Here is a 27,242-nt window from a genome sequence, read left to right as displayed (position 1 = left end):
GAGAATTAAATACATAACCAGTGCAGAGTAACTGCGAGGCACCAAGACCACAATCCAACCAGCCCATTTTCCTCCTCTCCATCACTGAATGGATACGGGAGAAAGTTATTAATAACAGCACTCATCAACTGCTTCCCTGGAACAAAACATGACAAAACACACCGAAGGTTTTGTTTTCATTATGGTTCTCAGTGTACTTTTATTCTCCTGCTGTCCAGCTAAGCAGCCCACACAGGACAGAAATGGGTAGCACTGAGGAATGATCAGATTTTTTACTCTCCCCAATATTCCTGGCCCCTCTCTAAGCCCTAGCCCAGCCCTATCTAATATCAGGAATGGTTAGTATATCATCCTCTCCTTCAGTAACAGCTAAAGTTAAAACAAGGCATTAAAGGGCCAGGCCGCTTCTAATAGGGCTTAGGAGCTGGTGCCAAGCTTTGTTCACAATGGAGCGTCTCTCCTTCAAACACCTGGATTTTTTTTTTTTTGTACACTGGTTCATAGATCGGCACTTGACTTTGAACCTGGCACCAAAAGGCACAATATCTGATACCCTGTACAAGAGCTATTAGAGATGCTGCTGTGTAGATGGGCAAAACCAAGTCAATTCCACTTAGGAGTGGAAAGCTTGGATAGGGAGGGGAAGATGGTGAAGGAAGAGACAAAGAGAATCATTAGCCCATACTTTTGTTAGGATGGAAATGAGTCTTGTTTTTTCATCTTCCAAATACTGGGAAGCAATTATAAAACTTCCTTAGTTTTTTGAAAGCAGCATATTCAAAATGCCAGCAAAAAATCCTAACAACTGCAAAACCAAAAGGGAATCAAGCTCACTGACATCCCTTATTGCTGAAAGATTCTAAAACCAAAGTTTGGGATGCCCTGCTCCCATGGAAAAGGGAAAGTAATTAAGTCTGATTTATGGTAATCACAGCACATCACACCTTTAAAAATATATATTAAAGTGTGTGACCAGGGGAATGTATGACACCATTTTATTAATCTTCAGTGGAAAAATATAACCGTTTTTCAAGTGCCATTTTCATCACGAAAGTCCTAGTTAGTGTATATATATATATATATATATATACTTCTATATATATATATTGTTTTTGTTTTGTTGTTTAGTTGGTTTTGAAGTGCAGCAAGAGACCAATACCGCATTGTAGTCAATCAAATAAAAGAGAACAGAAGGCCAAGCAGTTTCCAAATGGTTATTTTATCAGATTGTTTGAACATTAAATTTATCTGTTTGCAATCCAAAATAGTTACCTGAAGTTTACTGTTTTGTGTGTATGTGCGTGTGTTTACTTTTATTGTATATTTGTTTTCTAAACTCTTTGGCACAATTTTCGGGGGGCGTTCAGACTACCAGAATACAAGTCAGGAGAGAGCCTGTCTTTTGTGCTGCCAATTCTGAGCATTTATAACTTTTGGTTTGTTTGGGTTGTGGCTTTTTTTGTTTTTGAAGTCTGTATTCTTTATTTTTAACAATTGTACTTTTATTTTTACTATATTCTCTAATTCCAGAGTTTTCTTTTTCTCCCCCCTCCCGCCACTTCTACATTCACAGTTGAACCATAGTATTAGGAAAGGCGCCTGGATGAAAGTATCAGGATGGGAGCTCTGACCATTCGTCAGTGTTTTCCCGAAGAGATATTGAAAGAACAAAACAAAAACCCTAAGGAGCTTCTTGCCTTTTTTTTTTTTTTTTTTAAAACATCTCTTGTGCTGCATCAGTAGACAGAACTTCAGTTAGTTTTATGAAATGCAACGTCTAACCCCTTTTTTTTTTTTTTGGGAAAAAGAAACTGCAATGACTTGAAGTTGAGAATGTGGATACCGCCTCATTCACACACACTCATTCTCAGACTGAAAAGAATCCCTCACCCTCCTTTTAGCCGGCACGTGTACAGTACCGTGTGGCAAAGGTACGCTGAAGGTGGGCTTGAGACCCAGGCTCCATCTTTCTTATCAGTAGCAAAGGCCAGGCTGCCTTTTACAACAAAGCACCACAGCTGAACCCAGTCCCTCTTTTCCCAAACCAGTCATTCCACTCAGCACCAGCCAAAAAACAGAAAAGATGGTTCTAGCCTCTCCTGGGAAGAGATAGCTTTCTTTCTTGCCCCCCTTTTTTTTTTTTTTAAGTAAATCCATCGTTTTTTCTCTTTTCCAAGATGGCCGATGTTATGGTTTTCTACGAAGTCAGTGCTTACTTAGCTCACTAACAGCGCTGCTGTTGGCGGCTGCGGCTGCTGCTGTGGCAGGATTTTCAATGTGGTGTGTTTTCAAGCCTCACTCACTCATCCTCTCATTCCCAAACATTCAGCATCCGTGCACACTCCTCACTTCCGGGTTTTTCAAAAGATTGGAGATTTCCAGTGGGGGTCTCAGGTTATCATCCCAATGGTAACAGATCTAAAAACAGACAGGAAAAAAGTCAATCTGAGATCACATTTACCCAGCACAGCCAAACACCCCTCAGATTCTTACAATTAAGTGCTTCTAGTCCTGAACTGAATCTATTAACTATTCAAAGACTGATATTTTTCTTCTCTTTTTAGATGCCATCTACCTTTCATCAGCACATACATTATTGCAGGATAGGAAGGAAACCAAAATAGCCAGTTTGGCTGCGGTTTGTGGAACAAATAACTGAGTGGGTGTGAGGAAAAAAACCCTACATCCCAAAGCAGGGCTTGGACAACACTACCTTCTGCAGAGTTAAGCAATGTCCAAAAGCACTGCGATAAAGCACTTCCACAGGGATGAGGGAAGGCAAAAGGCAGTAGAAAATGGGAAGGTAGAAAAGAGAGCTATGAGAAAACGTCATTATCAGCAATTTTATGAAGGTCCGGAATTATTTGGGGATCTCAAACGGATTCTAGTTTTATTAAGTTCTGTTCTTCATCACCATGAAGAATCAAATATTTGGCTCAAGGCAAGACTGAGGCTGCTTTACCCTTCCACTAGCACAAAGCTGAGGGACATTGGTTTGGCTTAGAAATACCTATATGGGAAAGAGTACAAAGCATACCACCAAAAGACAGCCCTTGCCAGAACAGCCTAAAGAAAACACACTTATTTCCACAAGAAAGTAGAAGATAGAGGGCAGTAAAAACAGGCTCTTACCAAGCTTGGTTCTTCAGTTTCCTCAGTTCTTTTGTTGCCCATGTAGCAAGGGTTTTTGCTTTGTTAGTCTTCGATCTCCGTCCTTCAGTTAACAGTTCATGGATCATGGGCCTAGCTTCTACTAATTTCAGTACATCCTTCCCAAATGCTGTACATAAATCCCTGTGCAAAAGAAACACAGAGAATGAGTTCCTGGCCCCATACTGGTATCATCTGTTTAGAGCCTCCCAAACTAGTGTTAACTAGTTACGTTGGTTTCTTCATATTCACCGAATTTTTAAAGCTGGAAGAAATTTTAGAGATATGTAAGTCTAACACCTTTCTTCAACTGATGAGAAGATGAGGTCTAAAGAGGTACAATGACTTACCCAAGGTTCCACAGCTACTGCCTGGTAAAATCAGAACTGGAATCCAGGTCTTTGAGCTCCTCACCACCAAAGTTGTTTCTTCTAATGATGCCTCAGAAACCCTCAGTAGAGGAGGCTAAACAGGCAATTTGTTGACCAACGTCAGAATATGCCCTGAGAACTTACTTCCTGAAGAGTTTAAAGGAAATTAAGTAGATCTGAAGGATCTAGAATAAGGCTGGAACTCAGGTCTGTAGTCAATCACATTTGTGAGCACTCAAAATAAGACACCATGAGCTCTATCTACATCGTAACGCCAAATCTTAAAAGAATTCTCCTCTGTGCTACAGAGGTGGGTTATTGCCATCTAGGCTCCTCAAAATTCTTCACTACACGTTTTCTCATTTTCCGCGAGAAGCTCTACTCAGCTTTTGGAAGCAGGAAATAACCTACCCTATCAGTCCAGCAGCACAAGCTACTACTCCATCTGTATGATCCTCATCTCCAGCAATGTGGTCAATGAAAGACAGAATAAATTCTACTCTGGGTTGGACCAGCATCACATCCGCTATAAAAGAAAGAGAAGGTCTGACAAAGTTGTCCCACATTTGATAGGACTACACCCCTCTTCAAAATTTCCAAGTATTCTACCCCATTCAGTGAGATTCAGGCTAGATAAACAGCAGCATATAGATATGCCAAATTACTCTTCCTCAGATTAAAATGTCATTCCTTGAGTCAACAGAAGACACATATACTCCTCAACCTACAAGCAGGTAAGATGATATAGAAGGTTTAATAATGGAATTTTCCCCTCAAAGCCACTGATGTCAAAGGGGGAAAGTATAAATCTGTCCCCAATCAGTAATAAAACATCAAGTAATATGGACTTCTGATTGCCAGTCCTCCAACTCAGTTCCACTGGGGCTCAGCAACTGCCACCTGTGGTTGGTGCACAATAGCAACTAGTATCTGTCACAGCTTTTTCCAACAACCTTGCTGGGTCTCATCTCTTGCAATGCTCAAGATATGTGGGACAAAGAAGACGGGGCAGCAGTTCTATACTCCCACAGATAGCTACTCTGTTCATTAGGGCACTGCTCCTCCTTCCTCCTCCCCACCCCTCCTTTAAGCAACAGGTGCTAATTTACAAGTGAGCTACAGAATGGAAAACTCAGCCCATTTGTTTAGGTACACATTGGCCAGTAGACTAAGTAAATTTGGTTGTATACTCAACGGTGTACGTTCTCCTGATCTCCCTTCAATCCCTGGACGATTCCAGTATAGGCTTCCAAGCAGCCTTCCCTTAGCTCGTTCAGATAATCCACCATGTCATAGTCTGACTGTAAGAGACAGAGAACAGAAACCCCACTGATCACATTTGCTTGTATTTTTGTCAAAAGCCCCTCTCCTCCAAACAGGGTTAGGCTTACAGATCAGCAAGATAGCTTTAAGCATACCTTGTCCACCTGGGCTTGGGAGGCCTGCTGAAGAGTATTCAATACTACCTCAAGGTATTTTTTAAACTCTCCACCAATAGCAAGGGCAATATCACCAAACACTGACAGAATCTGTGGCTTCACAGACCTGTGGACATTCTCATTCTGACAAGAAAAAAGAAAATTAACAACCAAAATTTGTTTGGTCCACTCAAAGACACAAAAAACTTTTATTTACTTATAACAAAAAACTACTAATATTAAATATTTGAATGGTCCTTTATAGCTTATAACCACGCCCACTTGAGCCGCATATCAATCCTAAGAAGATGCTAATACAAGCATCGTTATTCTCACGTTACACATACAACTACACTTCCAGTTCAGACGCTCAGGAAAGGAGACTGAAGCTTGAGAGTTCAGCCACTTGTTTGATATCACACAAATAAGTGGTACAGCTGGTTATACACAAGAATTAATGGTGGTTATCTCGGAATGGAGGTATTACATATTTATATTTTCCTTTGTGCTTTTCTGAATTACTTTAATTAATTTTACAACCTTACTGTAGAATCATCTTCTGAAAGCTAATATTCCTCTTCTTCATATGCTCATGGTCAATGTTCTGGGAACTTCCAGCTCCCTGTCAAGGATCTTAATGTTTAATTGTCTTTCCAACTGATCATTTCTTTGAGAACTGGTTAGCTAGATGTGTAGACACTCACCCCCAAATTCTCCAGGAGCAGCTGCATCACCTCATCACAGAAAGGTAAAATGTTGGACTGCAGGGCACGGCATAAATCTCCCACTAAGCCCACAGCTGCCAAACAAACCTGCAAAGAATCAAATAAATAATCTTCCCAACAGAAAAGGTCACCTACGGAAGTAAGGCATTACTTTTACATTTTTTAGCTGGTCCTTTATTGCTTAAACCTAGAGTCAAACAAGAAAATATTCAACATGGCAGTAAGAGAACTAGAAATATCCAAGATAACATCAAAGAAGGACAGAAAAGCCAATATTCACAAAGGATAATAGAGGCAGGTAGTTGAAAAAAAAAAAAAAGCCTTGCTAAATCTTTAGGGTGCTGACAGCACACTGTTACATCACTACTGCCTAGGCAAACAATCATCTTGTGCTCCCTTATCTGGAGCATCCAGTATCCTGTTTTTCACAGACTCCTTCCACTTCAGACACTCAGAGCAACAAATAAAGCAGCTAATACTTGGGATGATGCACAGAGAAGAACTACCTAAACTGCAGGAACCTGATTTGTCTGTACTACAATGACTATCAGGTATGAGTAAGAACATAAATGTATTATCTCAAAGAGCATATCCTACCTGGTACTCAGCATAATTTTTCAATCCAATGCCCAGGAAGGGTTTAAAGGCCTCCATATACTTTAGGAATTCACCACCCAACACTGCAAGAAAACAAGCTATTAGCTAATAGCAGCACCACAGGATATCATGCAGGTGAGCACAGATGTCCTAGCTCTCCCGAAACGTTATCCACTCCACATAATAGGTTGGGTAGAGTGTGGGTTAATTACTAATTCCATCATGAAGACATTAAGGCTGTCTAAGATAAGCCAAATCCATAACTACTGGAAGGGCCTAACTCTTACATCCTGGAGATAATGCCAATTCTCTGTGGAATGGGCTTTTGCTCTGGCTGGAACAACAAAGTGGTATGACCCTCAAGGAATGTCAAGGTTAATTTTGAATTGGCTGAGCTGGCAGTACTGGTCCAATCCCTTGTCTGATTGTAACACGTCCTCTCTGGAAGCCAGCTTGAAGATGGGGTCCCAAAGCAATCCCATCAAAGGCTTACCAAGCCACAGCCAGGAAAAGCAGCGCTGGACTTCATATTCCAATGAGCTATTCTGGGGAGCCAAAATTAACTTCACTGCCCTTGTAGAGTGGTCACATGTTGCCAGGCCAGTTGGACATATGCTCTTTATGCCAGAAACAGACTTGGTCCTCAGGTAATGGCCTTAGTAACACACCTTACAGGCCACCCCTGAAGGGGCATTCCAGGTTTCTTCGGTGCTCTTTAAAGGGCTTTCAGAGCCTTAAGATATGCTCTCCCAAAAACAATTTATCATAGTCAAACATGTAATAATCAGAAAACGATTTACTTCCTCAAGCTTTTTCAAAAATGTTTCATTCCATCCCACACTAGCCACCATGATGTGGCAACCTGACTCCTAAAGATTATAGGAGGAGCCAGGAAAGAAAACAGAAACCTATGCTTCCTCCATCCTTGACGGAAGCCAAAACCTAACGAAGCAAGTAACTTTCAGGACAGGAGCGGGTGGGAGTGGGGAGCCTGATGAACATCAGGCAGGTGATAACAGTTTTCTCCAAAGCAGGCTGCCAATGTGACACAGTCATAAACCGGCTCCCCACTTACTTCTAGCAAAGAGTGGCAAGGCAGTTATACGAATTTATACCTAAGTCCAATCCAACTCTGAACTGACTCACGCTCCAGTAGAGGAGAGAGGAAGAATATGCTTTTGGTGATCAAAAATTCTTCAAGGCCATTTAAACTGCCACATTCTGAAGACATTCCCTGCCCGCTCACGGCTCACTGACCTTCCACCAATGTGCTAACTGCCATCAGGGCATCCTCTTGCACTCCCCCAGACCCAGCTGTGCTCTGAAACATCCTTAATAGGGAGGCCATGACCACGTCAGAGATCTGCAAAGCATCTTGATGCTGCACTTTCCGAAGAACATTCTGTGAAATGAACAGGAGTTCAGAATCTGACGGTTCCAAACCCTTTAAATAGAACACTACACCTTTCTCATCCAGTCCTTTGATTTTTTTATTTTTGAAAAGGCTGAAGACACTTTTATGCTCGAGAGCTTTGACAGTGCAAATCATCTGCATCCAAACATTCACTTTAATATGCCTTCTATTTCCCAATTCAGAACGAACATGAGATAATCCCCCAGGTGCACAAAGTCATCTCTACATTTGGCTTGTGTCTGACAAATCTGTCAGTAGCTTCCATACTCCATTCTTATGGAATGGCACTTGAATTATTTCCGTTTTAAAGAAGATCACATCATATTAATTGTTCTTACTCATAAAACAAACAAAAAGGGACCTTTCTTATATCCTAATACGTTTCAAGATGTTGGTCCAAGAAATAAGTCTTTGTAAACTGAAGCCTGACTTCCTCTCAAATTCAATACATATTCCCCAAACCTCCCTCCTCATCCTTTCATTTGTTTCAAATGATGTTACTCCTGGGTCATTCTTGTATTTCATCTGATGAGAAAGGAAAGATCCTTTAACAGTCATGCTTTAAAAAATAACCCCGCCCCCCCAAAAAACAAAAACCCATTGCTATCAAATTGAAAACAGAGATCACAGGTTAAATGAATACTACAGTCTAGTGCTACAGCTGCTAACCAAGAGGTCGGCAGTTCAAATCTGCCAGGCGCTCCTTGGAAACTCTATGGGGCAGTTCTACTCTGTCCTATAGGGTCACTATGAGTCAGAATCGACTTAACGGCAGTGGTTTTTTTTTTTTTTTTTTAGTACCTATTTAAGCTTCAGACAAGTTCCAGAGTTTTCCTGTTCTCTGGCAGAAAAAGGAATACCTCCTCAGCTATCTCATAAATGGGGAGTGTCATTTTATTTTAGTTTTTTTTTTTTGGTCTCTCAGAAAGTCTGTTGCGAACACTTTAAAGACCAGTTGCCATCAAGGTGATCCCATGTGTTCCAGAGTAGAACTGTGCTCAACAAGGCTGTCGATGGCTGGTTTTTCAGAAGTAGATGACCAGACCTTTCTCCCAAGGTATCTCTGAGTAGACTTGCATCACCAACCTTTGGGTAGCAGCCAAGTGCATTAACTGTTCGCACCACCCAGAGAGTAGGCACTGCTAAACAATTACTGACTATAAATTACGTGAATTTCAATAAAAGCTCCCAATAGTAAGTGTTCTTTTAAAAGATGATGGTAGAAATTCAAGGCTGTATTTTTAGCAGAGTGAACCACAGAGGGGAATTCAAATCTGACCGGGTTAGGCTTGGGCAACCTAATAAAAACCAAAGACTAAAAATGACTAACATGAACCTAGCTCCACAAACTAAGGAGTTTCCTTCACTATACTGTTCAATAAACAAACTAGGTCTTTCTGCACCCATGGAAATTATTCTCCCAATCAGCCACAGACCAACACCCTTTCAAGAGTTCTGTATGTATATGGGGGCCCTGGTGGTGCAGTGGTTAAGAGCTACAGCTGCTAATCAAAAGGTCGGCAGCTCAAATCCACCAGTTGTTCACTCCTTGAAAACCCCATGGGGCAGTTCTACTCTGTCCTATAGGGTTGCTATGAGTTGGAATCGACTTGACGGCAATGGGTTTTGTCTTTGTATGTACACCAACTTGTCATCCCAAGATACAGATTTGCTCTTCCCCGGAAACATTAGGTTATAAGGCTCCATTATACCTGAAGAGTTGCGCAGAGTAAAGACTGAAGGTCATTGAACTGGATTCTGTCGGATGTGCTCTGGATGTGTGACTGTTAAAAGACGAAAAGGAAATCACTCACCGTGTTCTGAATAAAAACATCAGAGGATTCTAAATAAAAACTTTCATTTTTCCTAGGTTTGCTGGGATTATTAAATAATTTTTATTGATACTAATGTAGGAAAGTAAATTAAAAAAAAAAAAAAAAACGCAGTCATATAGCATGATGTATGTGTCCCAAGTTGTAGTATCTTGTGTAAGCCTTGTATCTTTCTGATAGAACATATACTTAGCACCAAAGAGAGAGAACAGCCTTGAAAACAGAGCTATACATTGGAAGAATGTACTCTTCCCACCAACAGCCAGGAGCACTAAACCTCACCTCCATCTGAAGCACTTGTTGCAGTCGCTCCATAATGACCAGAGTAGTTTTTTGAACTGCAGGGTAACAATCCTTGGCACTGTTTTTTACAATTTCCATTAGAGATTCATAGGCAGCACTCCTCAGGTTGTTCTGATGTCCATCAGGCCTGTAAGGAACACACAGCAAAAGTCTCAAAGCCTCAGTTGAGGAGGAGAAAGGACAGAGAAGTTCTTATAATGTGTAATGTCTCACCAAAAATAAGAACCCAGAAACTGATGTGGTTGTAGACCTGGTCTTGAGTTTGGTGACACGACAGCCAGGAATCAATGACTATGTTCATTATGGCCTTTAGTTTGGTTAAAATTCTTAATAGCTCTTTTAGAAATGGGCTAAAATTATGGGAGGAAAAAAAAACACACCTGGTCTGAAACACTTAAGAACCCATGTGGACAATGCAAGAGGTTGCCTGAAGAGTTAAGAAAAGGGCACTTCAATCTTCTTCATCCATCTACGAGACATGCCTTTACATATAATCTGAACAGTGTGTGGAGATGAACTAGTTACGCATGAAAGATCCTGATGGTTCATTTTGCTCAGGGCTTTGGGTTTCTTCTCTCACACAAAACCAGAATATGATTAAAGGTTGTCCCCAACCTACAGTCCCTACATTTCAAAAGCTCATTTGTCAATCAACTGTTTGATACAAAATTTCTTGTCAAGTAACATAAATGGCAGTTACTGAGCTGGTATGGCAACTAAACTAATGAGAACTACCCTCTCTCTTACACCAGGACCAAATACGGGTGTTAACTGTCGATATTATCAAATTAAGGAGAACTCCTTAGATCAATTACTCTTTAAAAGGGGAATTAAAAGGCAGTGGAGAAACGAGACTGTTTTCAGATTGTAACTGTAAATGGAACACATCTGTGTTTCCTTCTCTAATTTTAAACAAACAAGCAATCTACTATAGGATCCCTTTAATTCCTTCAGTGCATAAAAATCTTGTCCTTTCTCAACGTTTCTATAATTAGGCTAGATATGCCCCACAGAGAAGACTATAGGAGTTGGATGCAACTCCACCACACATTTCTATGGAACACCAGTTACCTGTCTGTGGTCTCCAGTAGCTTCTGAACTATGAGTTCAAATGAGGAGGATAAGCAATAAGTAGCTGGTTCTTCCTGGTCATCAGCTACATCTGCAGCTTCGTAAGCAGCTTCAGCTAGACTGGAGAAAGCCTAAAAGCCAGAAAGATTTAACATCAGTCCCGACAAGGATCCCATTCCAGGATTAACTCATGTCTTCTTAAGATACCTTGGACAGTGTCCTTTCTAAATAATCTAAAGATAAATCAACACTAGTGAATTCCCAACTTTTTCTGCTTTTAATTCCACTCCTTCCTTATTTCACCTTCCTCCCCCACAGCCCCAAAGGTCTCTAAATCAACTATATTCAGCCTATACTGACTCAGCATTTAGGCCGCCTACCTTACTTCCCTCTTGTCCCCTTCTCAGCAATGGTACTTTTTATAGCCAGCAACTATCTACCTTAATCAAAACTTCTTGTCCCCAAGCAACTGAAGAAAAAGAATTGAATCCCTGTAGTTCTCCCGCTGGGTTGGTCTGACTGTTCTAAGTGCTTAGGAAACTAGCCACCATGAGTCAAAAGCTCCCACTGGCTCTTGCAGTTGGCATCTCCCCCACATTTTAACTGAAGAAATTAGAAACGAGATGCTAGTCAGAAAAGGCCTTCCAGTGAGGCAGATCCATTTTCCTCCCACACCTCCTACTACTTCCTTGCCAGTGGTTCAACCAAGCTCTTTGTTATCACCAGGAAGAAAATCCCTTACCCAGCACACATTTGAAGCCACTCTGGGTTCAGCACTAAGGCCCTCAATCAGACATTGCATCAGGGGAGCCAAGTAGACATCATTGATGGCAGCTTCAGGGAGCAGTTCGCAAATTCTGCCCACAGTCCATGCAGCTGTATCTCGAACTACTACACTGGGGTCTTTCATTAATTCTATTAGGGTCGGCATAGCCTGCAAATACAATAGTTATCAGCAAAACAAAACAAAGATTAAAATTCATGCTGCCTGCTACCTCAAGAGTAAATACTAACGGTTTTAACTCAAAGCATCGTAATTTTAAAAGATATGCTTAAAAAATATCAAGCAATATAATAAAAGTAGGTGAAGTGAAAAAGTCTTCATCATCCTGTCTTCACCAAATCCCAGTATGGAGTTAAGAGTTTGGTGCGAATGCTTTCAGCTGTCTTCACTCAGTTACTCAGAGGTTCCAGGATGCGGCTGTGATCGCATCTGGCTCTATCCTGAAAGGTTGAGTTCCATATGCACTCAACTCAATTATAATGCACTTTTGTGCCATGTATAATTGCAAAATAAACACGACATTCCCTTAGAGGACTTTCAATACATAAATGTCACTATACTCAAAGGATGGAAAAACCCCATCATTAAAAATTATGGGGAAATGTTTACAATATAGCACTAAATGAAGATAATAACAACTGTAAGGGTGTTTGCACAGTAAGATTTCCATCCCGTTGCACACACATGCACACAGAAAAAAGTATGAAGGATAAATACCAAGAATTAAGAGGGTTATCCCTGGGCAATGAGATTAAAGGTGACTTTTTTCTTTTGGGCCTTTTCTGCATACACTTTTCAAGTTCTTAGGTCCTGATTTATGTAATAATAATTTTCTTAAAAGGCGATAAAAATACTTTATCCCTCACTGATAGCAAATAAGTATTCAAAAATAACCTCCAGTGACTATTTACAACTGTTTTTAAAATAAAGGCACATTTTCAAGGAAAACACTTAAATAAGCAATAAATACCCCACTTTCTACTCCCAAACTCCCTTGGCTTCACCTGTATAACTAGTGGTTTGAGCTGATTGGGCTCTGGTCCTTCCAAGATACAGCCAAAAGCCATCACCGCCGCATCCCGGTACCGCCAGTCAGGGTTCTTGATGTGTTCTTTAATAAAGGGGAGGACATGTGGGACAATGTCATCTTCACAGCAGGTGGCCAGAAGCATGAGACACACTCCTGCTGCTTTGCAGGGGTTCCAGTCATCATCATCATCATTTTCATCCTGGTGAAAGAATACAGTACTAGTTAAGGTTTTGTTCAAAGAATCATTTTACCTCAAAAGGTCCTGACTACTCCCAAATGTCTTTAGGATTTAAGCTTTGAAGAAATAAAATATAAAACATTTTTATAGTTTATCCCTTCCACAAAAACTCATCACAGTAAGCCTTTATTAAACAAGATGCAGATGGAAGAATATCCCACTAGTACTATACAACAGAAATGAAAAACTATGACTACATGCATGGATGAATCTCAACTCTGCAGAGTACAAGGCAGAACAAAACAGTATATACTATATGATTCTGGTTATATAAAAACTTCCAAATTAATTAAAACTAACCTAGAAAGTTAAAAATCAAGAATAGTGGTTCCCTTTGAGGGAGGCAGTGACTGGGAGGGAGGTATAGGAGGGGCTTCTGGAGGGCTAGTTGTTAAATTTCAAACAAACAAAAGAGACTCCATTCAGACTTCCATTAAATTAGAATTCAGGGTGTATCTTCCTTATTGTGGCCATTCACACTTCAATAGTAAGAGTGAAGAGATTACTTAGTTGTGAAAATTAAAACACTACACCAAGCAGTCCCCCTTCCTTCCTCCACAAGTCCCTAAGGCAGTATTACAGTAGCCTCTAACAGCCAAAATTGCAACATTTCAGCAGAGGCGAGCTGGGAGAATAAAAAGCAAAATTAATAAATGTAATTGATATACGCAGCTGCCACTTATGGCAAACCAAAGCCTAGTCCTATGCAGTTTCAGAAAATTACATACCTAAAGAATGACTTATTCCCAAATGAGAAAAACACAGTAAAAACATACAAAAGCAAAGACACTAAGGTCAAAAGATAAAAAGCAACTGCAGAACTGAAAAATGAGAATTTAAGGAAACACCCAGTCCATTTCAAACCAAACACATCTCTACTTATCTTGAGACTGCTATATTCAAAGACCCATGTACAAATTATATTCCTGTGTACAAAGACACTTTACAGGGCTCAAAGTCACCAACACTGTTTCCTCAGAGCATTGCCAGCTCTTTGGTAGTATTTCCCATGCACCAGAAGAGATGAGGTGACAGAAAGAACCTTTCAACACCAAACCAAGAAAAACTGTGTGATACAGAAAGAAGAAAACAATGGTAACCAAGATAGTAACTCATATCCCACCTCATCAGCATTTAAAATGTATATACATCCTGTGAACCCATGAAAATATCTGAGATATTAGAACAAATATTTAAGTGGCCTGAAACTAGCAAAGCTATTCCCAGCCTTTCTTTACTGTAACTTTTACAGTCTGCCTCTTGTTAGAAAAAAGTAGCACTCAGGCAATCAGAGCAGCGAGTGTGGCTCCTTCCTGATCAAGATGCACCTGAAATGTTCAGACCTAACTGTCCTTCACAAAAAACTCAAGAGCCTAGGATGTACCTGAGTCATCTGTAACAGGATATCCAATGGTTGAGATGGTGCCAAGTTTTTTCATGGAAACGGTTCTACAGCAAACCACCAACCCTCACAAGGTTTCAAAGCTTACCTGGCTAGGTTTGGAAGATAACTCACCTGTTTTGTGAGTGTCTGTGTGAGGATTGGAACTAGGTATTGCAGTGCTCCCTTGGCATAAAACTTGCTGGTGTGCTCAGGGGGCCGTCCTTGTTCTGCTGCCTGAAGAGAAAACATACAGCAAATTCCAGAGAGTAGCAAACAAGCTATTCTAAAGGCACACAATGAGAGTTGGTAAGGGTTCCACAGCAGACACATATGGGACAAATGATAACATTTGCTGTGATCTTTGTCTACTTCCATGAGACTCCCTTAGGCCATATACACAAGCTAACTTAACGGACCAAGGCAACTTTAAAGAATTACATTCTTTCCTCACAAGCTCAATCTGTATTAACAAGCTGTCATCTACATGATCTTTGGATCAAGAGATGCACCAAATTTACTTGACATTGTGTTCCTGAAGTACATATAGACAACCAGGCTTGGAAACAAGGCTTGGGTCCAAAGGCTGTAAGTACAGAACTAAACCCTCCCCCCCATCTGATTCCTTCATCAGAATCAGTCAAGTATCTATTATATACCCCACACTTACACTGGAACTTCAGACAGGAAATAATTCTGCATCAGGTGTCACCTCCTTACACGGTGACAGCCTGCTGCCCCCTTGTGTCCACAGAACTAAAATCAGTATTTACAATAAACCATGCTTAACTCAGCAGCAAAAACCTGGAATGCTTTATTATTGCTCTGTTTCCCTTAGGAGGGGCTTTGGCTTGCAGAAATGTCCACAAATGAAGACAATTCTCAAACCTGAGTCAGAATAAATGCTTTCCCAGCAGGAGAGTAACCACACTCACAAATGAGATCCGTCCCAAAGCTCACTGAGAATTAAAGTTCTCCCCCTATACCCACCCTTCCCCAGGCTCACCTCTGAAGCCTCAATAGCCAAATCCATTTCCTCATCACAGACGTTAGACCAGAATTCTATCCCTTGCAGTGCCACCTCATCAATGTCACTTTTCATTGCTTCAATTGTGATCTTAAGAGAAAAAATATGACACCCCAAGCCCCAAGTAAGTACTCGTTTAAGTTAGACTCCCTCTTTACCATAGATATCTAAGTTTTAAAGTCTAGATTTATGAAAGCTAGGTCTGAAATGAAAGATAGAAACAGAAGCAGATTTTTTAAAAATACTATTTTTACCAGCACAAACACAGCACAGTTTTCCTGGCATGACACTGATGAGTATACATTCAGACTCGAGCTTAATGTAAAATGAAAATACTTACAGCAAAAAGAGCAGGACCCATATAAGTCTCCATGTACTGATAATACAAGGACATTATCTTCACCAGATTCTGTAATGCAGCCACTCGTACCTTTTACAAAGAGCAGAGTAACAGTTTACTAAAATAACAACACAACCTGACCAAAGTAAATGAAAATGGGTCAACAATCTAAAGGGTTGACTGAGATACATTTAATGTTATTTCCCCAGAAAATGAACCTCTTCCTCAACTTTTTCTTTATCCTTTCTTACTTATTCTCCCACCTCCTTTCCCCTCCCCCCCCGGTTGCTTTGAAGGTGCCTGTGGAATTGATGACACAGCTAAATTCACTGATGCTACCCAGGCTGAAGATGTTACTCTCACCTGCTTGAAGGGTCAGGCTTAGGTTACAGCAACACCAAAGCTGTTTCAATGGCTACAATTCAAAACGACCACTTGAATAACTTAGGGCAATTAAGTAGCAAAGCTCATCAAAACCACTTCTCCTCTAAATCTTTAAGAGGATGGCAACTTCCATTATGATAACTTTCCAAGTATTGTTCTTCCCTCTCCCTGAATATGTTGGAGAAAAGCTCCTATTAACACAGTAAGTCAAGCCTTATTTCTGAAGACAAGCAATTTCCAACATTTCAAACAATTACATGTTATAGCTGGCAATTCCTAGGAAAGCCTTAAGACTGAGACTTTTCATATGACTCCACATTTTCCCTCGTATCTGTCCACTCTCACTCACCCTTGTATCTGGACACTGTGTGGCTTCACAGACCACCTGCATAATAAAGTGCCTTTCGGACTGCAAAAAGAATAAAGAGAATTAAGAGTGCATCAACCATACGTGTGAAAAGTATAAGCAGAACCTCTCTCTTCCTCAGGTCCCACATAACCCTCATATAATCAATCGTGTAGCTTTTCTGAGGCAATAATGGCACCATGGAGGCTTTATAATAAAGGGTTTGCCCCTAGTATCTGCTATATGACCTGCACTCTAAGGAGAACTCTAATCTTTTAATCTCCAAAATGACCTTCACTAACAAAACTTCAGGGAGGAAGGAGACAGGAAAATGTAGGCCACAGGGTGTAAATAAAGATGGTTTAAAAAAAAAAAAAAATCATGTCTAGGAAAACCAATTTCCTTATATCTAAAACGTAAGAGAATTAAAAATATCTGTTTTACTTCAAAGATGACATTTGTTTTCTAGGAGATGACAAATCCAACAAATGTGCTAAGTAAAGGGAAGCCCAGAGTAATGAACTTCATGCATAGAGACAAAACATTTATATAATGATGTTCAAAAGGACCTTCCTAAAGAGATACAAAACAGCCCAATTTCTGTATTTTTTAAATCCCAAAACATACCTACACCTTGAAATACCAAAGGAAAAAACCTAAGCTTAGAAACACGTTATTTCCAAGAGGCTGAGAAGAAACGGCAAGCGTCTACACCTCACACAATACAAATCCCTACTATGATGGGATCAAATACTTCTAAACAAGATGGTACTTTCTAAGACGTAAACTTTTTTTTTTTTATTATTAACTTAAACAAAAATCCCCTTTCATTTCTCATCCTCTGAACCTATATACCTTTTTTGTCAAAAGACATTTACCTCTTTGTCAAAGTTTGCTTTGGTGAACTCCAATGAGTTCAGGAGTGCGTTAGTAGCCGCGAGCTTCACATTATTACTAGGCTCTTCTTTCCTCATTCCCTGGATTATGGCAGTCAGAATCTCATTGGATTTATCCTGTAGCTGCTCTGGGTCCTGAAACAAGCAGAAAAGTGTGGTGAATCTAATTATAAGCTCTCAACTAATCAGCAGTCCTTTTAATGATAAAATCTACTCAAAGAAGTATTTTGATTTTCTCTAGATCTTTTCACACACATTTCCATTTAGGGACAGCACTGCAAACCACCTGCCAAATATCCCATAGTACTGGTAATCCAAAAATGAACTCAAACAAGTTACAGATATCAACTCCACCTCTGACTTTCTTAGCAAGATGACTCTGGGTATGAGTTAATACTGGCTTTTTTTCCTTCTGAGCAAATGAAGATGGCAGCCTGCTATTCCTTCCCAGGCCATCCATACCAAGTAAGTATAAATTTCAGAACATCACAGGATCAAGAGCTAACACCTGGCAAAAACACCTAGGGAGCTGAAGTCCAAGTTAAATCCTGTAGACTTCTTTACTTCAAGTCTGCATATCAAAACAGATACCAAGGGTGGGGAACTCAGCAGCAACAGCCTTATGAGGGCTGCATTTAAAACCCTACGTTGTGGCTCCAGGGGCTGGCAAACCACTTCTGTGAAGTAGTGAAGTATCACAGCATCCACAGTACACTGAGCATCTTAAGGATCAGGGCAGAGATGCTCCAACATAGAAAATACTCTCACTTAAAAAGTCCAGAACCTAAACCTCTCCAAATATATGGGTTTCCATTATGAGTGTGTGACGCTCAAATCTCTTTAGGGCATGATTAGTAATGTGAGGATACGGTAATTATCTCAGTTATCTAGTGCTGCTACAACCGAAATACCACAAGTGGGTGGTTTTAACAAACAGAAGTTTATTTTTTCATAGTTTAGAAGACTAGAAGTTTGATTCAGGGTCTTGGCTCTAGGGGAAGTCTTTTTCTGCCAGCTCTGGAGGGAAAGCTCTTGTCTCTCTTGAGCTTCTGTTCCTGGGTGATCTTCATGTGGCTTGTCATCTCTCTCTCTCCATCTCTCCTTGCTGGCTTGCTTGTTTAATCTCTTATATCCCCAGAGGTTGACTCAAGAACACTTCCTACACTAATCCTGCCTCATTAACGTATCAAAGACAACCCATTCCCAAACGGGATTATAACCACAGGCACAGAGGTTAGGATTTACAACACATATTTTTGGGAGACACAATTCAAGCCATAACAGCAACTAACTGAAATTACAAATCTAAACTAACAAATAAGGCACTTTTATTTGCAAAACACTCTGCAGTAGCTTGGTGTTCTTCACGCTACGACAAAAAGTGTCCCTAAAACGATGCAAGGAGCCCCGGGGGCACAGGGGTTAGCTGCTAACAGAAAGGTTAGAAGTTCGAACCCACCAGCCACTCTGCAGGTGAAGGATGTGGCAGTCTGCTTCTGTAAGGACTTACAGCCTTGGAAACTCTATGGGGCAGTTCTACTCTGTCCTGTAGGGGTGTTTTGAGTTGGAATTGACAGCAGTGGGTTTGGTTTTTGGTTTAATACCATGCAAATCACAATGAGAGGCAATCAGAGGTATGCAAGTTGGACACATTAGGCAAGCACTTACTATATCCTGGCAAATGTAACCAATAGCTTCCAATGTCGACTCTTTCATGTGCTCTGTGCTGTTGGGGTTTGTGACATTGGCCACCAGCTGAGGAATGAGTTCTGGCCACTGGTTCACTGGGATCTCTGCACAAGCAATACCAGCTACGCATTGAGAGGCAGAACTAGGCCGGTAGGTTTCTGTGCCCAAAGTCTGCAAAACCTGCATACAAGAAAAAAAAAAAAAAAAGATATCAATTTCTAACACTATTTGAGCACATTTTGCCCACTACACCTCTTACAGCATTCTCACCTGAATTCTTAAAAACAAAAAAGTTAGAACATGCATATGCAGTACAGTCAGCTATAGAAAAAGGCCGGCTTCAGTACCAGCACAATCCACACTGTCCCAGAGCCGAAAAACAAAACCAACCATCTTTGCTTCCAAATGGAATTCTCCAAAGCCTCACGCCTCACTTCAACACAAAGTAGGAAACTAGCAGTAAGAAGGGGAGGTAGCATTAAAAGGTGATGTGGTATGGGGACAAAATCCAACTTCCAGGCTCCTTGATGGTATAAGGGAAGGATGCCCAGTCTTAAGCTGTGCTTTGTGGAAGGAAGTGTGGGGCTCTAGAGCAAGGCCAACTCTGGGGTGTTCAAGTGGCTCTGATACATAGAAAGGCCTTGGTCAAGTAACAACATTGCTAAAGCCAGAAACAAAGTTACTGATGTTACCAACACCTAAGAACCAATCCATATTTAACTTCCAATCTGAAAAGATGAGTTCTGTTTGCCCAAGAATCAAATACTGTCCTCTCCTCCATCAATAGATACCCATAACTAGTCAGAAATGCCAATTAAAACAGGGTCCGCTTGTCATTAAACATGTCTTGTTTGAAATGGTAACGACACAAGCATTTATACAAAGAGTAAAGGCACAGGTACAAATGAAGGATGAAGCCACAACTGACCCAGGGTTAATCATTACCATGATCAGCTAATTCAGTCAAATGAACTCACTAAGAATCATCAGTCCACTCAAAAGGCAAGCAGTTAACTGTGGCATAGACACAGGACAAAGAGTAGCTGCCAAATATTCAGGCCAGCTCTGCTGACTGGGCCAGGTCACTTAGTATCCTGCTTTGTAGCTAGAGGCTAATAATGAACTCAACATCTTTCCCCCTTATACAGTATGTTATCGTCCCTGCCAAACTCTACCAGCTCTGCCCAATAACAAATGGCTCTGACTGATTCTAAATGAAGGTTTTGTTTTGCTCTCCAGGACTAGCAGAGCTAGAATGGACTTTAACAAAAACTGTATGTCAAAAACATGAGGTCAACTGTCCAAAATGGCAACGCCTAAACAGGTATTAACCTTGGTCTAACTTAATAGTCCCGGTCCAGGGCGCCTTTATATTAATACTTGAATCCCATTCTACATTTACCTTTTCTTCTTTAAATTGATTCTAGAAAATCCTTAGTATTACTTGAGATGATTTAGAAACTACAGAGTTCAACTCCTGAGAACTGAACTTTTTTTTAAACCAGTCGTGGGCCTGATAATACCCAATTACCAGAAATAAGTGGAGTAAGAAACCAGCAATCAAATATGTCCCAAAGTCCAGATTTCAAAAAAGAAATGACCACCAGCACTGAGAAATAATACTACTGGATATGTTATGAAAAAGGAGAAAAGACCAAGATGACTGTCAAGTTTTTTTCACGCACGAAGACTGAACCATGCCTATATAAATTGTGATCCAAATTTTTAAAAATATTTTGGTGCTAAGACTGATGTGCCAAAAAAAGTCAATTACCATTCCCATTTTGTCTTATTTATTATTATGTAATTCAAGAGGAAATGAGAAATCAAACAGGCACGATAACCATCAAGATAATGGAATAAATTTCATTTATGTCAAATTGCTGAGGAGAAGGGGTATCAAAACGTTATTACGTAAGACGCTACGTGGATAGAAAGAGCTTCACGTATTCCAAGAAAGATTCAAAATAAGCTCGCTTTCATAACCTAGTTCCCTGTCATGGGCCCCTCCATGCAAGACTGAAAAAGGAAGGAGGTACGTAACTAGAAAGAAAGATTTGCTGTCTTAAGGATCACTAATTTACCTAATGCTGACACAACAAGGAAATGGCAAGTAAGGTGCATAACCTTGACCTGCACATACACACACATAGGAATCCCCTAATGGTTTCCCCTCAAAAACCAAAGACCAACTGATGACTGCACAGATGCTAAACTGACTCACCCTTGTGCCTTTTATCCCTGTAATACAAGCCACTAAAGAACCTCGCTAATTAAAAAAAAAAAAAAAGAAGCACATCTGTTCGTATACTCCAAATCCTTTGTTTCATCTTCAATCATGCATTTCTATCTCAAGTCACAAGAACTCCATGATGCAAAGCAATAAGGGACATTCGACTTTCCTCAAATATTGGGAAAATTCATCATTTCAGTTTTCCAATGCCTTGAAAGAGGCAGGTGTTTCTAAAGAAAGTTTTTCATAATTTGCAAATAAATAAAAGCATCTTTAACGGCCATAATAATATTTTGCAAACTCTGTGGCCTTGAAAGGGCCAAGAGATAATTTAATTGCCCTCTGGCTCCAGAGTACTATGCATAAACCATCAGAGAAAGAGGATTACTCACAGCAGTTCACCAAAAGCTAGGTGCCGCTTGAACTGTGGAAGAATCACTTGGGAAGACAGTTTTAAAAATATTCCTGGGCCTCACACCAGACCTACCAACTCAGAAGCTCTGGGAGGAGCCTGGACGAACGTATCATTAATAAATTCTCTATGTCATTCTCATCGCTTCAAGTTTGGTAAAACCAATTTTTATCTCCAATTCACCAAAGAGATTCTATAAACTCCTTTCATTATCAGTTCTGGCAACTAATTAAAGTTTCCCCAAGTGTTGCAGTCCACCTCAAGTTATGGGGGCGGGGGGAGCGGGGGATCGCAATCTATCAATGGGAATGGACAAGCTGAACTGACAAAGATTTAAATCAAATACAGCTTTTATCTTCAAATCAAGTTTACATCTCAGAAACCTATCACACCGTCAGCTCTATTCCATGCAAATGACAAAAGAGCTGACAGATGTTTCTTGTTCCCTAGGGAATATGACCAAAAGGAGACGAACGTTACTTACATAGTTCTTGACTTCCCTTCGCGCGTTAGCATCAATAGCCAGCCATCTCTGCTGATATTGTGCCTTGATGTCTGGATCCTTAGATGTCAAAGAGTTCTTGATTTGTAGACCAGCTGCAACTCTGGCAACCTGACTGTTTCCTGGATTTGCCAGCACTCTGGACAGTTCCACAAGGAAAGTGGGCTGTTAAGAGATGTACATACAAATAAAAACATCTCGAGAATTTCACCAACTGAGCATAGCTTATGAGCACCACACCACTGAGAAAAGTTGTTTTTTTTTTTTTTGAGCAAATCATAAATGTCTCAGATAATTCCCCAAAATGTACCTATTAAAGTCACCCATCTTCTCATGAAATGTCAAACAGTACTTACAAGAAGTTGTAGATTTTCCTAGCAAACCTTTCTTAATGGCCAAATCCTTACATTAAATCTCCAGAACTAAATCAAATCTGGCAATCTGGTAGCCAACGGATTCTTCCACGTCAATTGAAATATCCCAAACATCTACACCAGTGCCTGATAGTCAATAAATATTTGTTGAATGAATGAATACGTTGTAACAGGGTAGAAAGTAAAACTATTTTCAAATATTCAGGCCAGCTCTGCTGACTGGGCCAGGTCACTTAGTATCCTCAGTCAGAAAAAAACCTCAGTCAGAAAAAGATACCAAGGGTAGCTTTTGGACTAGTGAAAGTAAATCTTGAACAAGAAAGAGAAATACTTATCAATAGTCCTAAAACAGACTTAGAAGCCTATCCTCTATATTTTGGTTACAGTGCGGATAAGGCTACATCTGCGAAAGGGGAACAGTGGAAAAAGCAGATTTATAAGGAAGAATTCATAAATATTTAGAAGGTTAAGTGGAAAAGATAAGAAAAGTCAAGGCAAGTTGTTCCAAGGTAACTGATTTTATATTTAACAGTTAACAGATTAAATAAAAGCTGCTTTACATTTTGGACTTAAGTTGTGCACTAAACATAGTGAAGCCCTGAAAGGCACACTCGATCTTTTGTAATGCACAGGTCCCCTAGGAAAAGCTACCCCCTTTGTTTAAAAATTTTAACATACACGCTCCCTTCCCCTGCAAAAAAGCAGCTCTGTCCAAATGGAAAAGTTTACAGAAAAAGCCAAAAGCAGACAGTTTCTTCCACTATCAAGTACTGCCTGGCACCTGAAATTCTAGTCACGGCAGAAGATATTCTTAAGTCTTACTAACGTTGGACAATGGGATAGAAAATGCTACTGGTGAAGAATGAGCTTCCTGGATCAAGTAGTCACGTGAGACTATGTTGGCATCTCCTGTCTGGAGGGTAGATGAGAGGGTAGAGGGGGTCAGATGCTGGCCGAATGGACACGAAGAGAGACAGTGGGGGGAAGGAGTGTGCTGTCTCATTAGGGGGAGAGCAATTAGGACTATATAGCAAGGTGTATTTAAATTCTCATATTAGAGACTGACTTGATTTGTAAACTTTCACTTAAAGCACAATTAATAAAAAAAAGTCTTACTAAAATGTTGTACCACTAAAAAATATTTTTAAAATAAGATAAAAAGCAGAAACTGGAATATATTCCTATGGAATGTTATCAGTCTATACTAATAGAAAAAACCTTTCCTGGGGAAAGATTAAAAAAAAAGAAAAAAACATAAGAGTAAAAAAATAAAAACTAGCAATTATAAGAACAAAATACATCATCCACTGGCAGTCTGCACAAAATAAGCCTTGTCTTTTTTTTTTTTGCTTACATTATTTTGCCTAGAAAACTCAAAGGAACACATTTTGTTACAGTGTTACCAACACATTGCTTATTACCTTTAAAAGATGTCAAGGATCAGCCACCCTTCCCTATGCTCCCTCCCATTCCCACAACAGGAGAGGAAAACCAGAGAAACGTAACTGGCACATGGGCTGTTGAAATCATTTTTATACAGCAGGCCAGACTTTATACTCTAGTGGGCTTATCTTCATTTTTTCTGTGCCTTTTAAATTTGAAAACATGAAAAACGAGGAACTTTCCTCTGTGATTTCATCAGGAAATAGGCCCGATCTCCTCGAAGATAAGCTCCAGCCTGTTGTCTGGGTGCAAATCCCTACTGATTAAGTCTCTGCTCATCAATGAAAAAAAAAAAAAAAAAAACCCAGGAGAGGAAGAACCGAGTATACTAGGAAGAAATATTAACGGGAATGGGTTAAGAGGCATTCGGGTGCCAGCCCTAGCCATGAGCACAGACCAAGGGAGCTAGGAAAAGGCAGAGCTCTGGGAAGTAAGTGGAGAGAACCCCAGAGGCCACGGGACAGGAAAGAGAAGCCAGCACAGGTCCGAACAGGGCTGGCAGCTGGGCTCGGAGCTTCCACATGGCCCCTAGGCCCGGCTCCCCCACCCCCACCCTTGCTGAACACGCAGCGCCGCGCAACCTAACTTCCCTTTCCTCCCTCTTTCTCCCTCCCGCCGCACCGCCGCCCTCAGGCCGCGCGGCGATTGGGCGGCAGTCACCCCGGCGCGCTGCGCCATTGGCCAGTCGCCGGGCCCTGGGGCGGGACACACCCACCGGCTTCCCGATGGCGGGGTTAGGTTGGACCGGGGTGCGGGGGGAGGGGGACGGGATGGGGCGGGGTAGGTTCCCGAGGCCTGGGCCTCCGGGAGGGCGGGAAGGCCCCGGACGCAGGAGATGGGAAGACGGCGGGATGGGGGAAAGCAGGGTGGCACGCACCAGGTTCTCTACGGCCGCACGCTCCAGGAACTTCTGCGCCGCTTCCAGTTCCAGGCGATCTAGGGGGAAGGAAAGTGGGAAAGGGGACAGGGTCAGAAGGGCAGGGCCTCCCCCTCCCCCACTTCAAGTCGCCTCGGCCCGACCCCCCGGCCCCCGCGTCCTACCGGGAGATACGGTCTTCTCGAGGATAGTGATCAGCTCCATGGCGAAGGTGGTGGCGCCGACTCCTCCTAAGACGACGGTCCGGCCTCTCGGGCGGCGACTCTAACTGGGGTTGGGGGTTGGGGGTCGGGTGGGAAGGGAGGGTGGGGTGGGGGGCGGGGGTCACCACAAGCCCATTCACCGGCTCCCACTTGCTAGTCACTCAGGCCCCCTTTCCTTCCTTCCTTCTTTCCTTCCTTCCTCCCTCCTAATGTGCGGCTCGCGGCGACGGCAGCTGCTCCTCTGGCGGTGGGGGAGGAACCCCGGGGGCAGCTCAGAGCGCGGCTGGTGCTCGGGTGGCGGAGGGAGAAAGAAGGAAGGGAGGCAGTAAGTGAACGGCGGCTCGCAGGGAGGGAGAGGGAGGGAGAGAGGGAGGCGGAGGGATATTCGGGCCGGACCTCTCCGCCGCGGCACCGCGCTCCACGTCGATTGGCTGCCGCTGTGGCCACGCGGAATCCCCAATTGGCCGGGCGGTTAGCGTTGAAGGGCCGCCTTGCGCCGATTCGCCCGCTGGTTTCAAGGACCGGGTTGGCTGGGCGGGCAGCGGAATGGGGCATGCGGATTGGCCGAGGGAAGGGAGGTTGGGGTGGGGCAGGTCTGAGCCGGCTGCTGATTGGATTGGCCTGGCAAAGGCCGTGGGCTCAGACTGGCTGACCGCTAGGAGGAGGGTGGGTCAAAGGCAAGACTCCGAGCCTGGGTGATTGGCTAGGACACTAGACGTTGATAGACTGGGGTGCTCGGGAGAACTGGAGAGAGGTGTTCGGGGTCGACTCCGCGGAAAGGCGGGAGGCCCCTGGCCGCTTTAGGGGCCTAGCGCGGGGCACGATGGGACGCCCCCGGGAAGGGGCGGAGCAGTGTTGGGGCCGCTTCGGGCTGCGGTTTGGAAAGCGCCGTCACTCCGAGGGGCGTGTTGAGTTAGGACTTCGCGGGTCTGAGCCTGGGAGGGAGACCGTTAAAACCCTGTACCGCGTCCACAGGAAGCTGCTTTAATAACTAGGCCTATTTAGTACCAGGCTTTCTGTTGGGGAGGATTTTAAGAGACCATTTGGTTCAATTTCCAATTTGCAATTGTAGAAACTGAGGACCAGAGAGGGCACGGAACTTGTCCAAGGTCACACAGCCCGTTAATGGCCTAGTCCGGACTGCTTTCTAGCACTCCCAACTGCCCTTGGCCCTGCCGGCAACATCCTCCCCAAGAAGGTGAATGCTAATACGTTCAGTTAGAAGGCCTGACTCCAATAGATGTGGGCACTTGGATTCTTCTTAGAACCCAGTCTGAATAGGAATGTATATCATTCTCCAAAGGTGTCCCAATAAAGGCACAACCGTGAACCAGAAGGAATGTGTGAACAGGCATAAAGGATTGTGGTTTTTAGCCTTTTTTAGTTAGGACATTGGGAGAAACTAATGAAAGTCTTTCCTTAGCAAAATGCACATAAACTGCATGCGGTTTCTTGACTTCACCTTACATTGATAATGGACCCCAAGTTAACAGATGGCTCAGCTTTTGCATTTTTCACCGTATTGCTGATAGTGTTAATTGTAGCTGTTTTGAGTTTGTGAGGTATTTGCTCTCTACTCTAGCCACACTGGGAAAACCTAGGCAGAAGTCTTATTCATGCTGAGGGGTCCCAACCAAGTATTAGGAAAGCTTGGCCAGCTGCCTTTGATCCTTAAAAGAGGAAGAAGAAATTTTTCTGTGCTAGATATACCTTTGCAATCCAGATATACCTTTGCAATCCTGAAGCTGGAAATGAGGCATACTGTAGCTAGCTGATTCCTATGGTTTAATAGTCCACCTACTTCCAACCTTTTACTTTATTAACTAAGAAAGAACTGGCCTGCGTAACTTCATTAGAAATCAACGAAGGTTAAGTGAGATGACATCCATGGAAATCTTTGAATTGTCTTTACGTGAATTACACTACGAAGAAGCCTGGGTGCTCCAGTGGTTAAGCACTTGGCTGCTAACTGAAAGGTCCTTGAGTTCGAGCCCACCAGCCGCTCCAGGGGAGAAAGATGGGGCAGTCTGCTTCTGTAAAGATTACAGCTTAAGAAACCCAACGGGACAATTCTACCCTGTCCTATAGGGTCGCCATGAGTCGAAATCGACTCTTTGGCAATGGGTTTTTGGGGTTACACTATGAATGAGCTATAATTTTGTTTCACTGCAAGCCAGTTTTCTTCAGCTCTCCAGCAGTTTT

General features: G+C 42.0%; 1 protein-coding gene across 1 annotated transcript; it reads right to left on the bottom strand.

Moving 5' to 3' along the window:
• Positions 1-469: 469 nt before the first annotated feature.
• Positions 470-25,386, bottom strand: KPNB1 (karyopherin subunit beta 1). The gene is made up of 22 exons (XM_064271160.1): positions 25,002-25,386; positions 24,838-24,896; positions 22,126-22,308; positions 18,976-19,176; positions 17,290-17,442; positions 16,415-16,474; positions 15,682-15,771; positions 15,321-15,431; positions 14,450-14,551; positions 12,670-12,894; positions 11,624-11,815; positions 10,882-11,012; positions 9,790-9,937; positions 9,388-9,459; positions 7,519-7,663; positions 6,262-6,344; positions 5,644-5,751; positions 4,940-5,083; positions 4,717-4,822; positions 3,933-4,047; positions 3,133-3,294; positions 470-2,418 (listed from the first exon to the last, which is right to left on the bottom strand). Coding segments are annotated over exons 1-22 (2,631 nt in total). The 5' UTR covers positions 25,042-25,386; the 3' UTR covers positions 470-2,417.
• Between the last annotated feature and the right edge of the window lie 1,856 nt (positions 25,387-27,242).

Source organism: Loxodonta africana, chromosome 18 (genome assembly GCF_030014295.1).
Source record: "Loxodonta africana isolate mLoxAfr1 chromosome 18, mLoxAfr1.hap2, whole genome shotgun sequence".
NCBI lineage: Eukaryota > Metazoa > Chordata > Mammalia > Proboscidea > Elephantidae > Loxodonta > Loxodonta africana.
The sequence above is the reverse complement of the archived record's forward strand: the minus strand, read 5'-3'. Positions and strand labels throughout refer to the sequence as shown.

Coding starts and splice junctions, on each gene's coding strand:
- KPNB1 (XM_064271160.1), bottom strand. CDS start 25,041: ATGGAGCTGATCACTATCCTCGAGAAGACCGTATCTCCCG. Junction 19,177..22,125: donor GAAGGGAAGTCAAGAACTAT/GTAAGTAACGTT, acceptor TCTTGTATGCAG/GTTTTGCAGACTTTGGGCAC. Junction 11,816..12,669: donor TCAAACCACTAGTTATACAG/GTGAAGCCAAGG, acceptor TTGTATTTGCAG/GCTATGCCGACCCTAATAGA.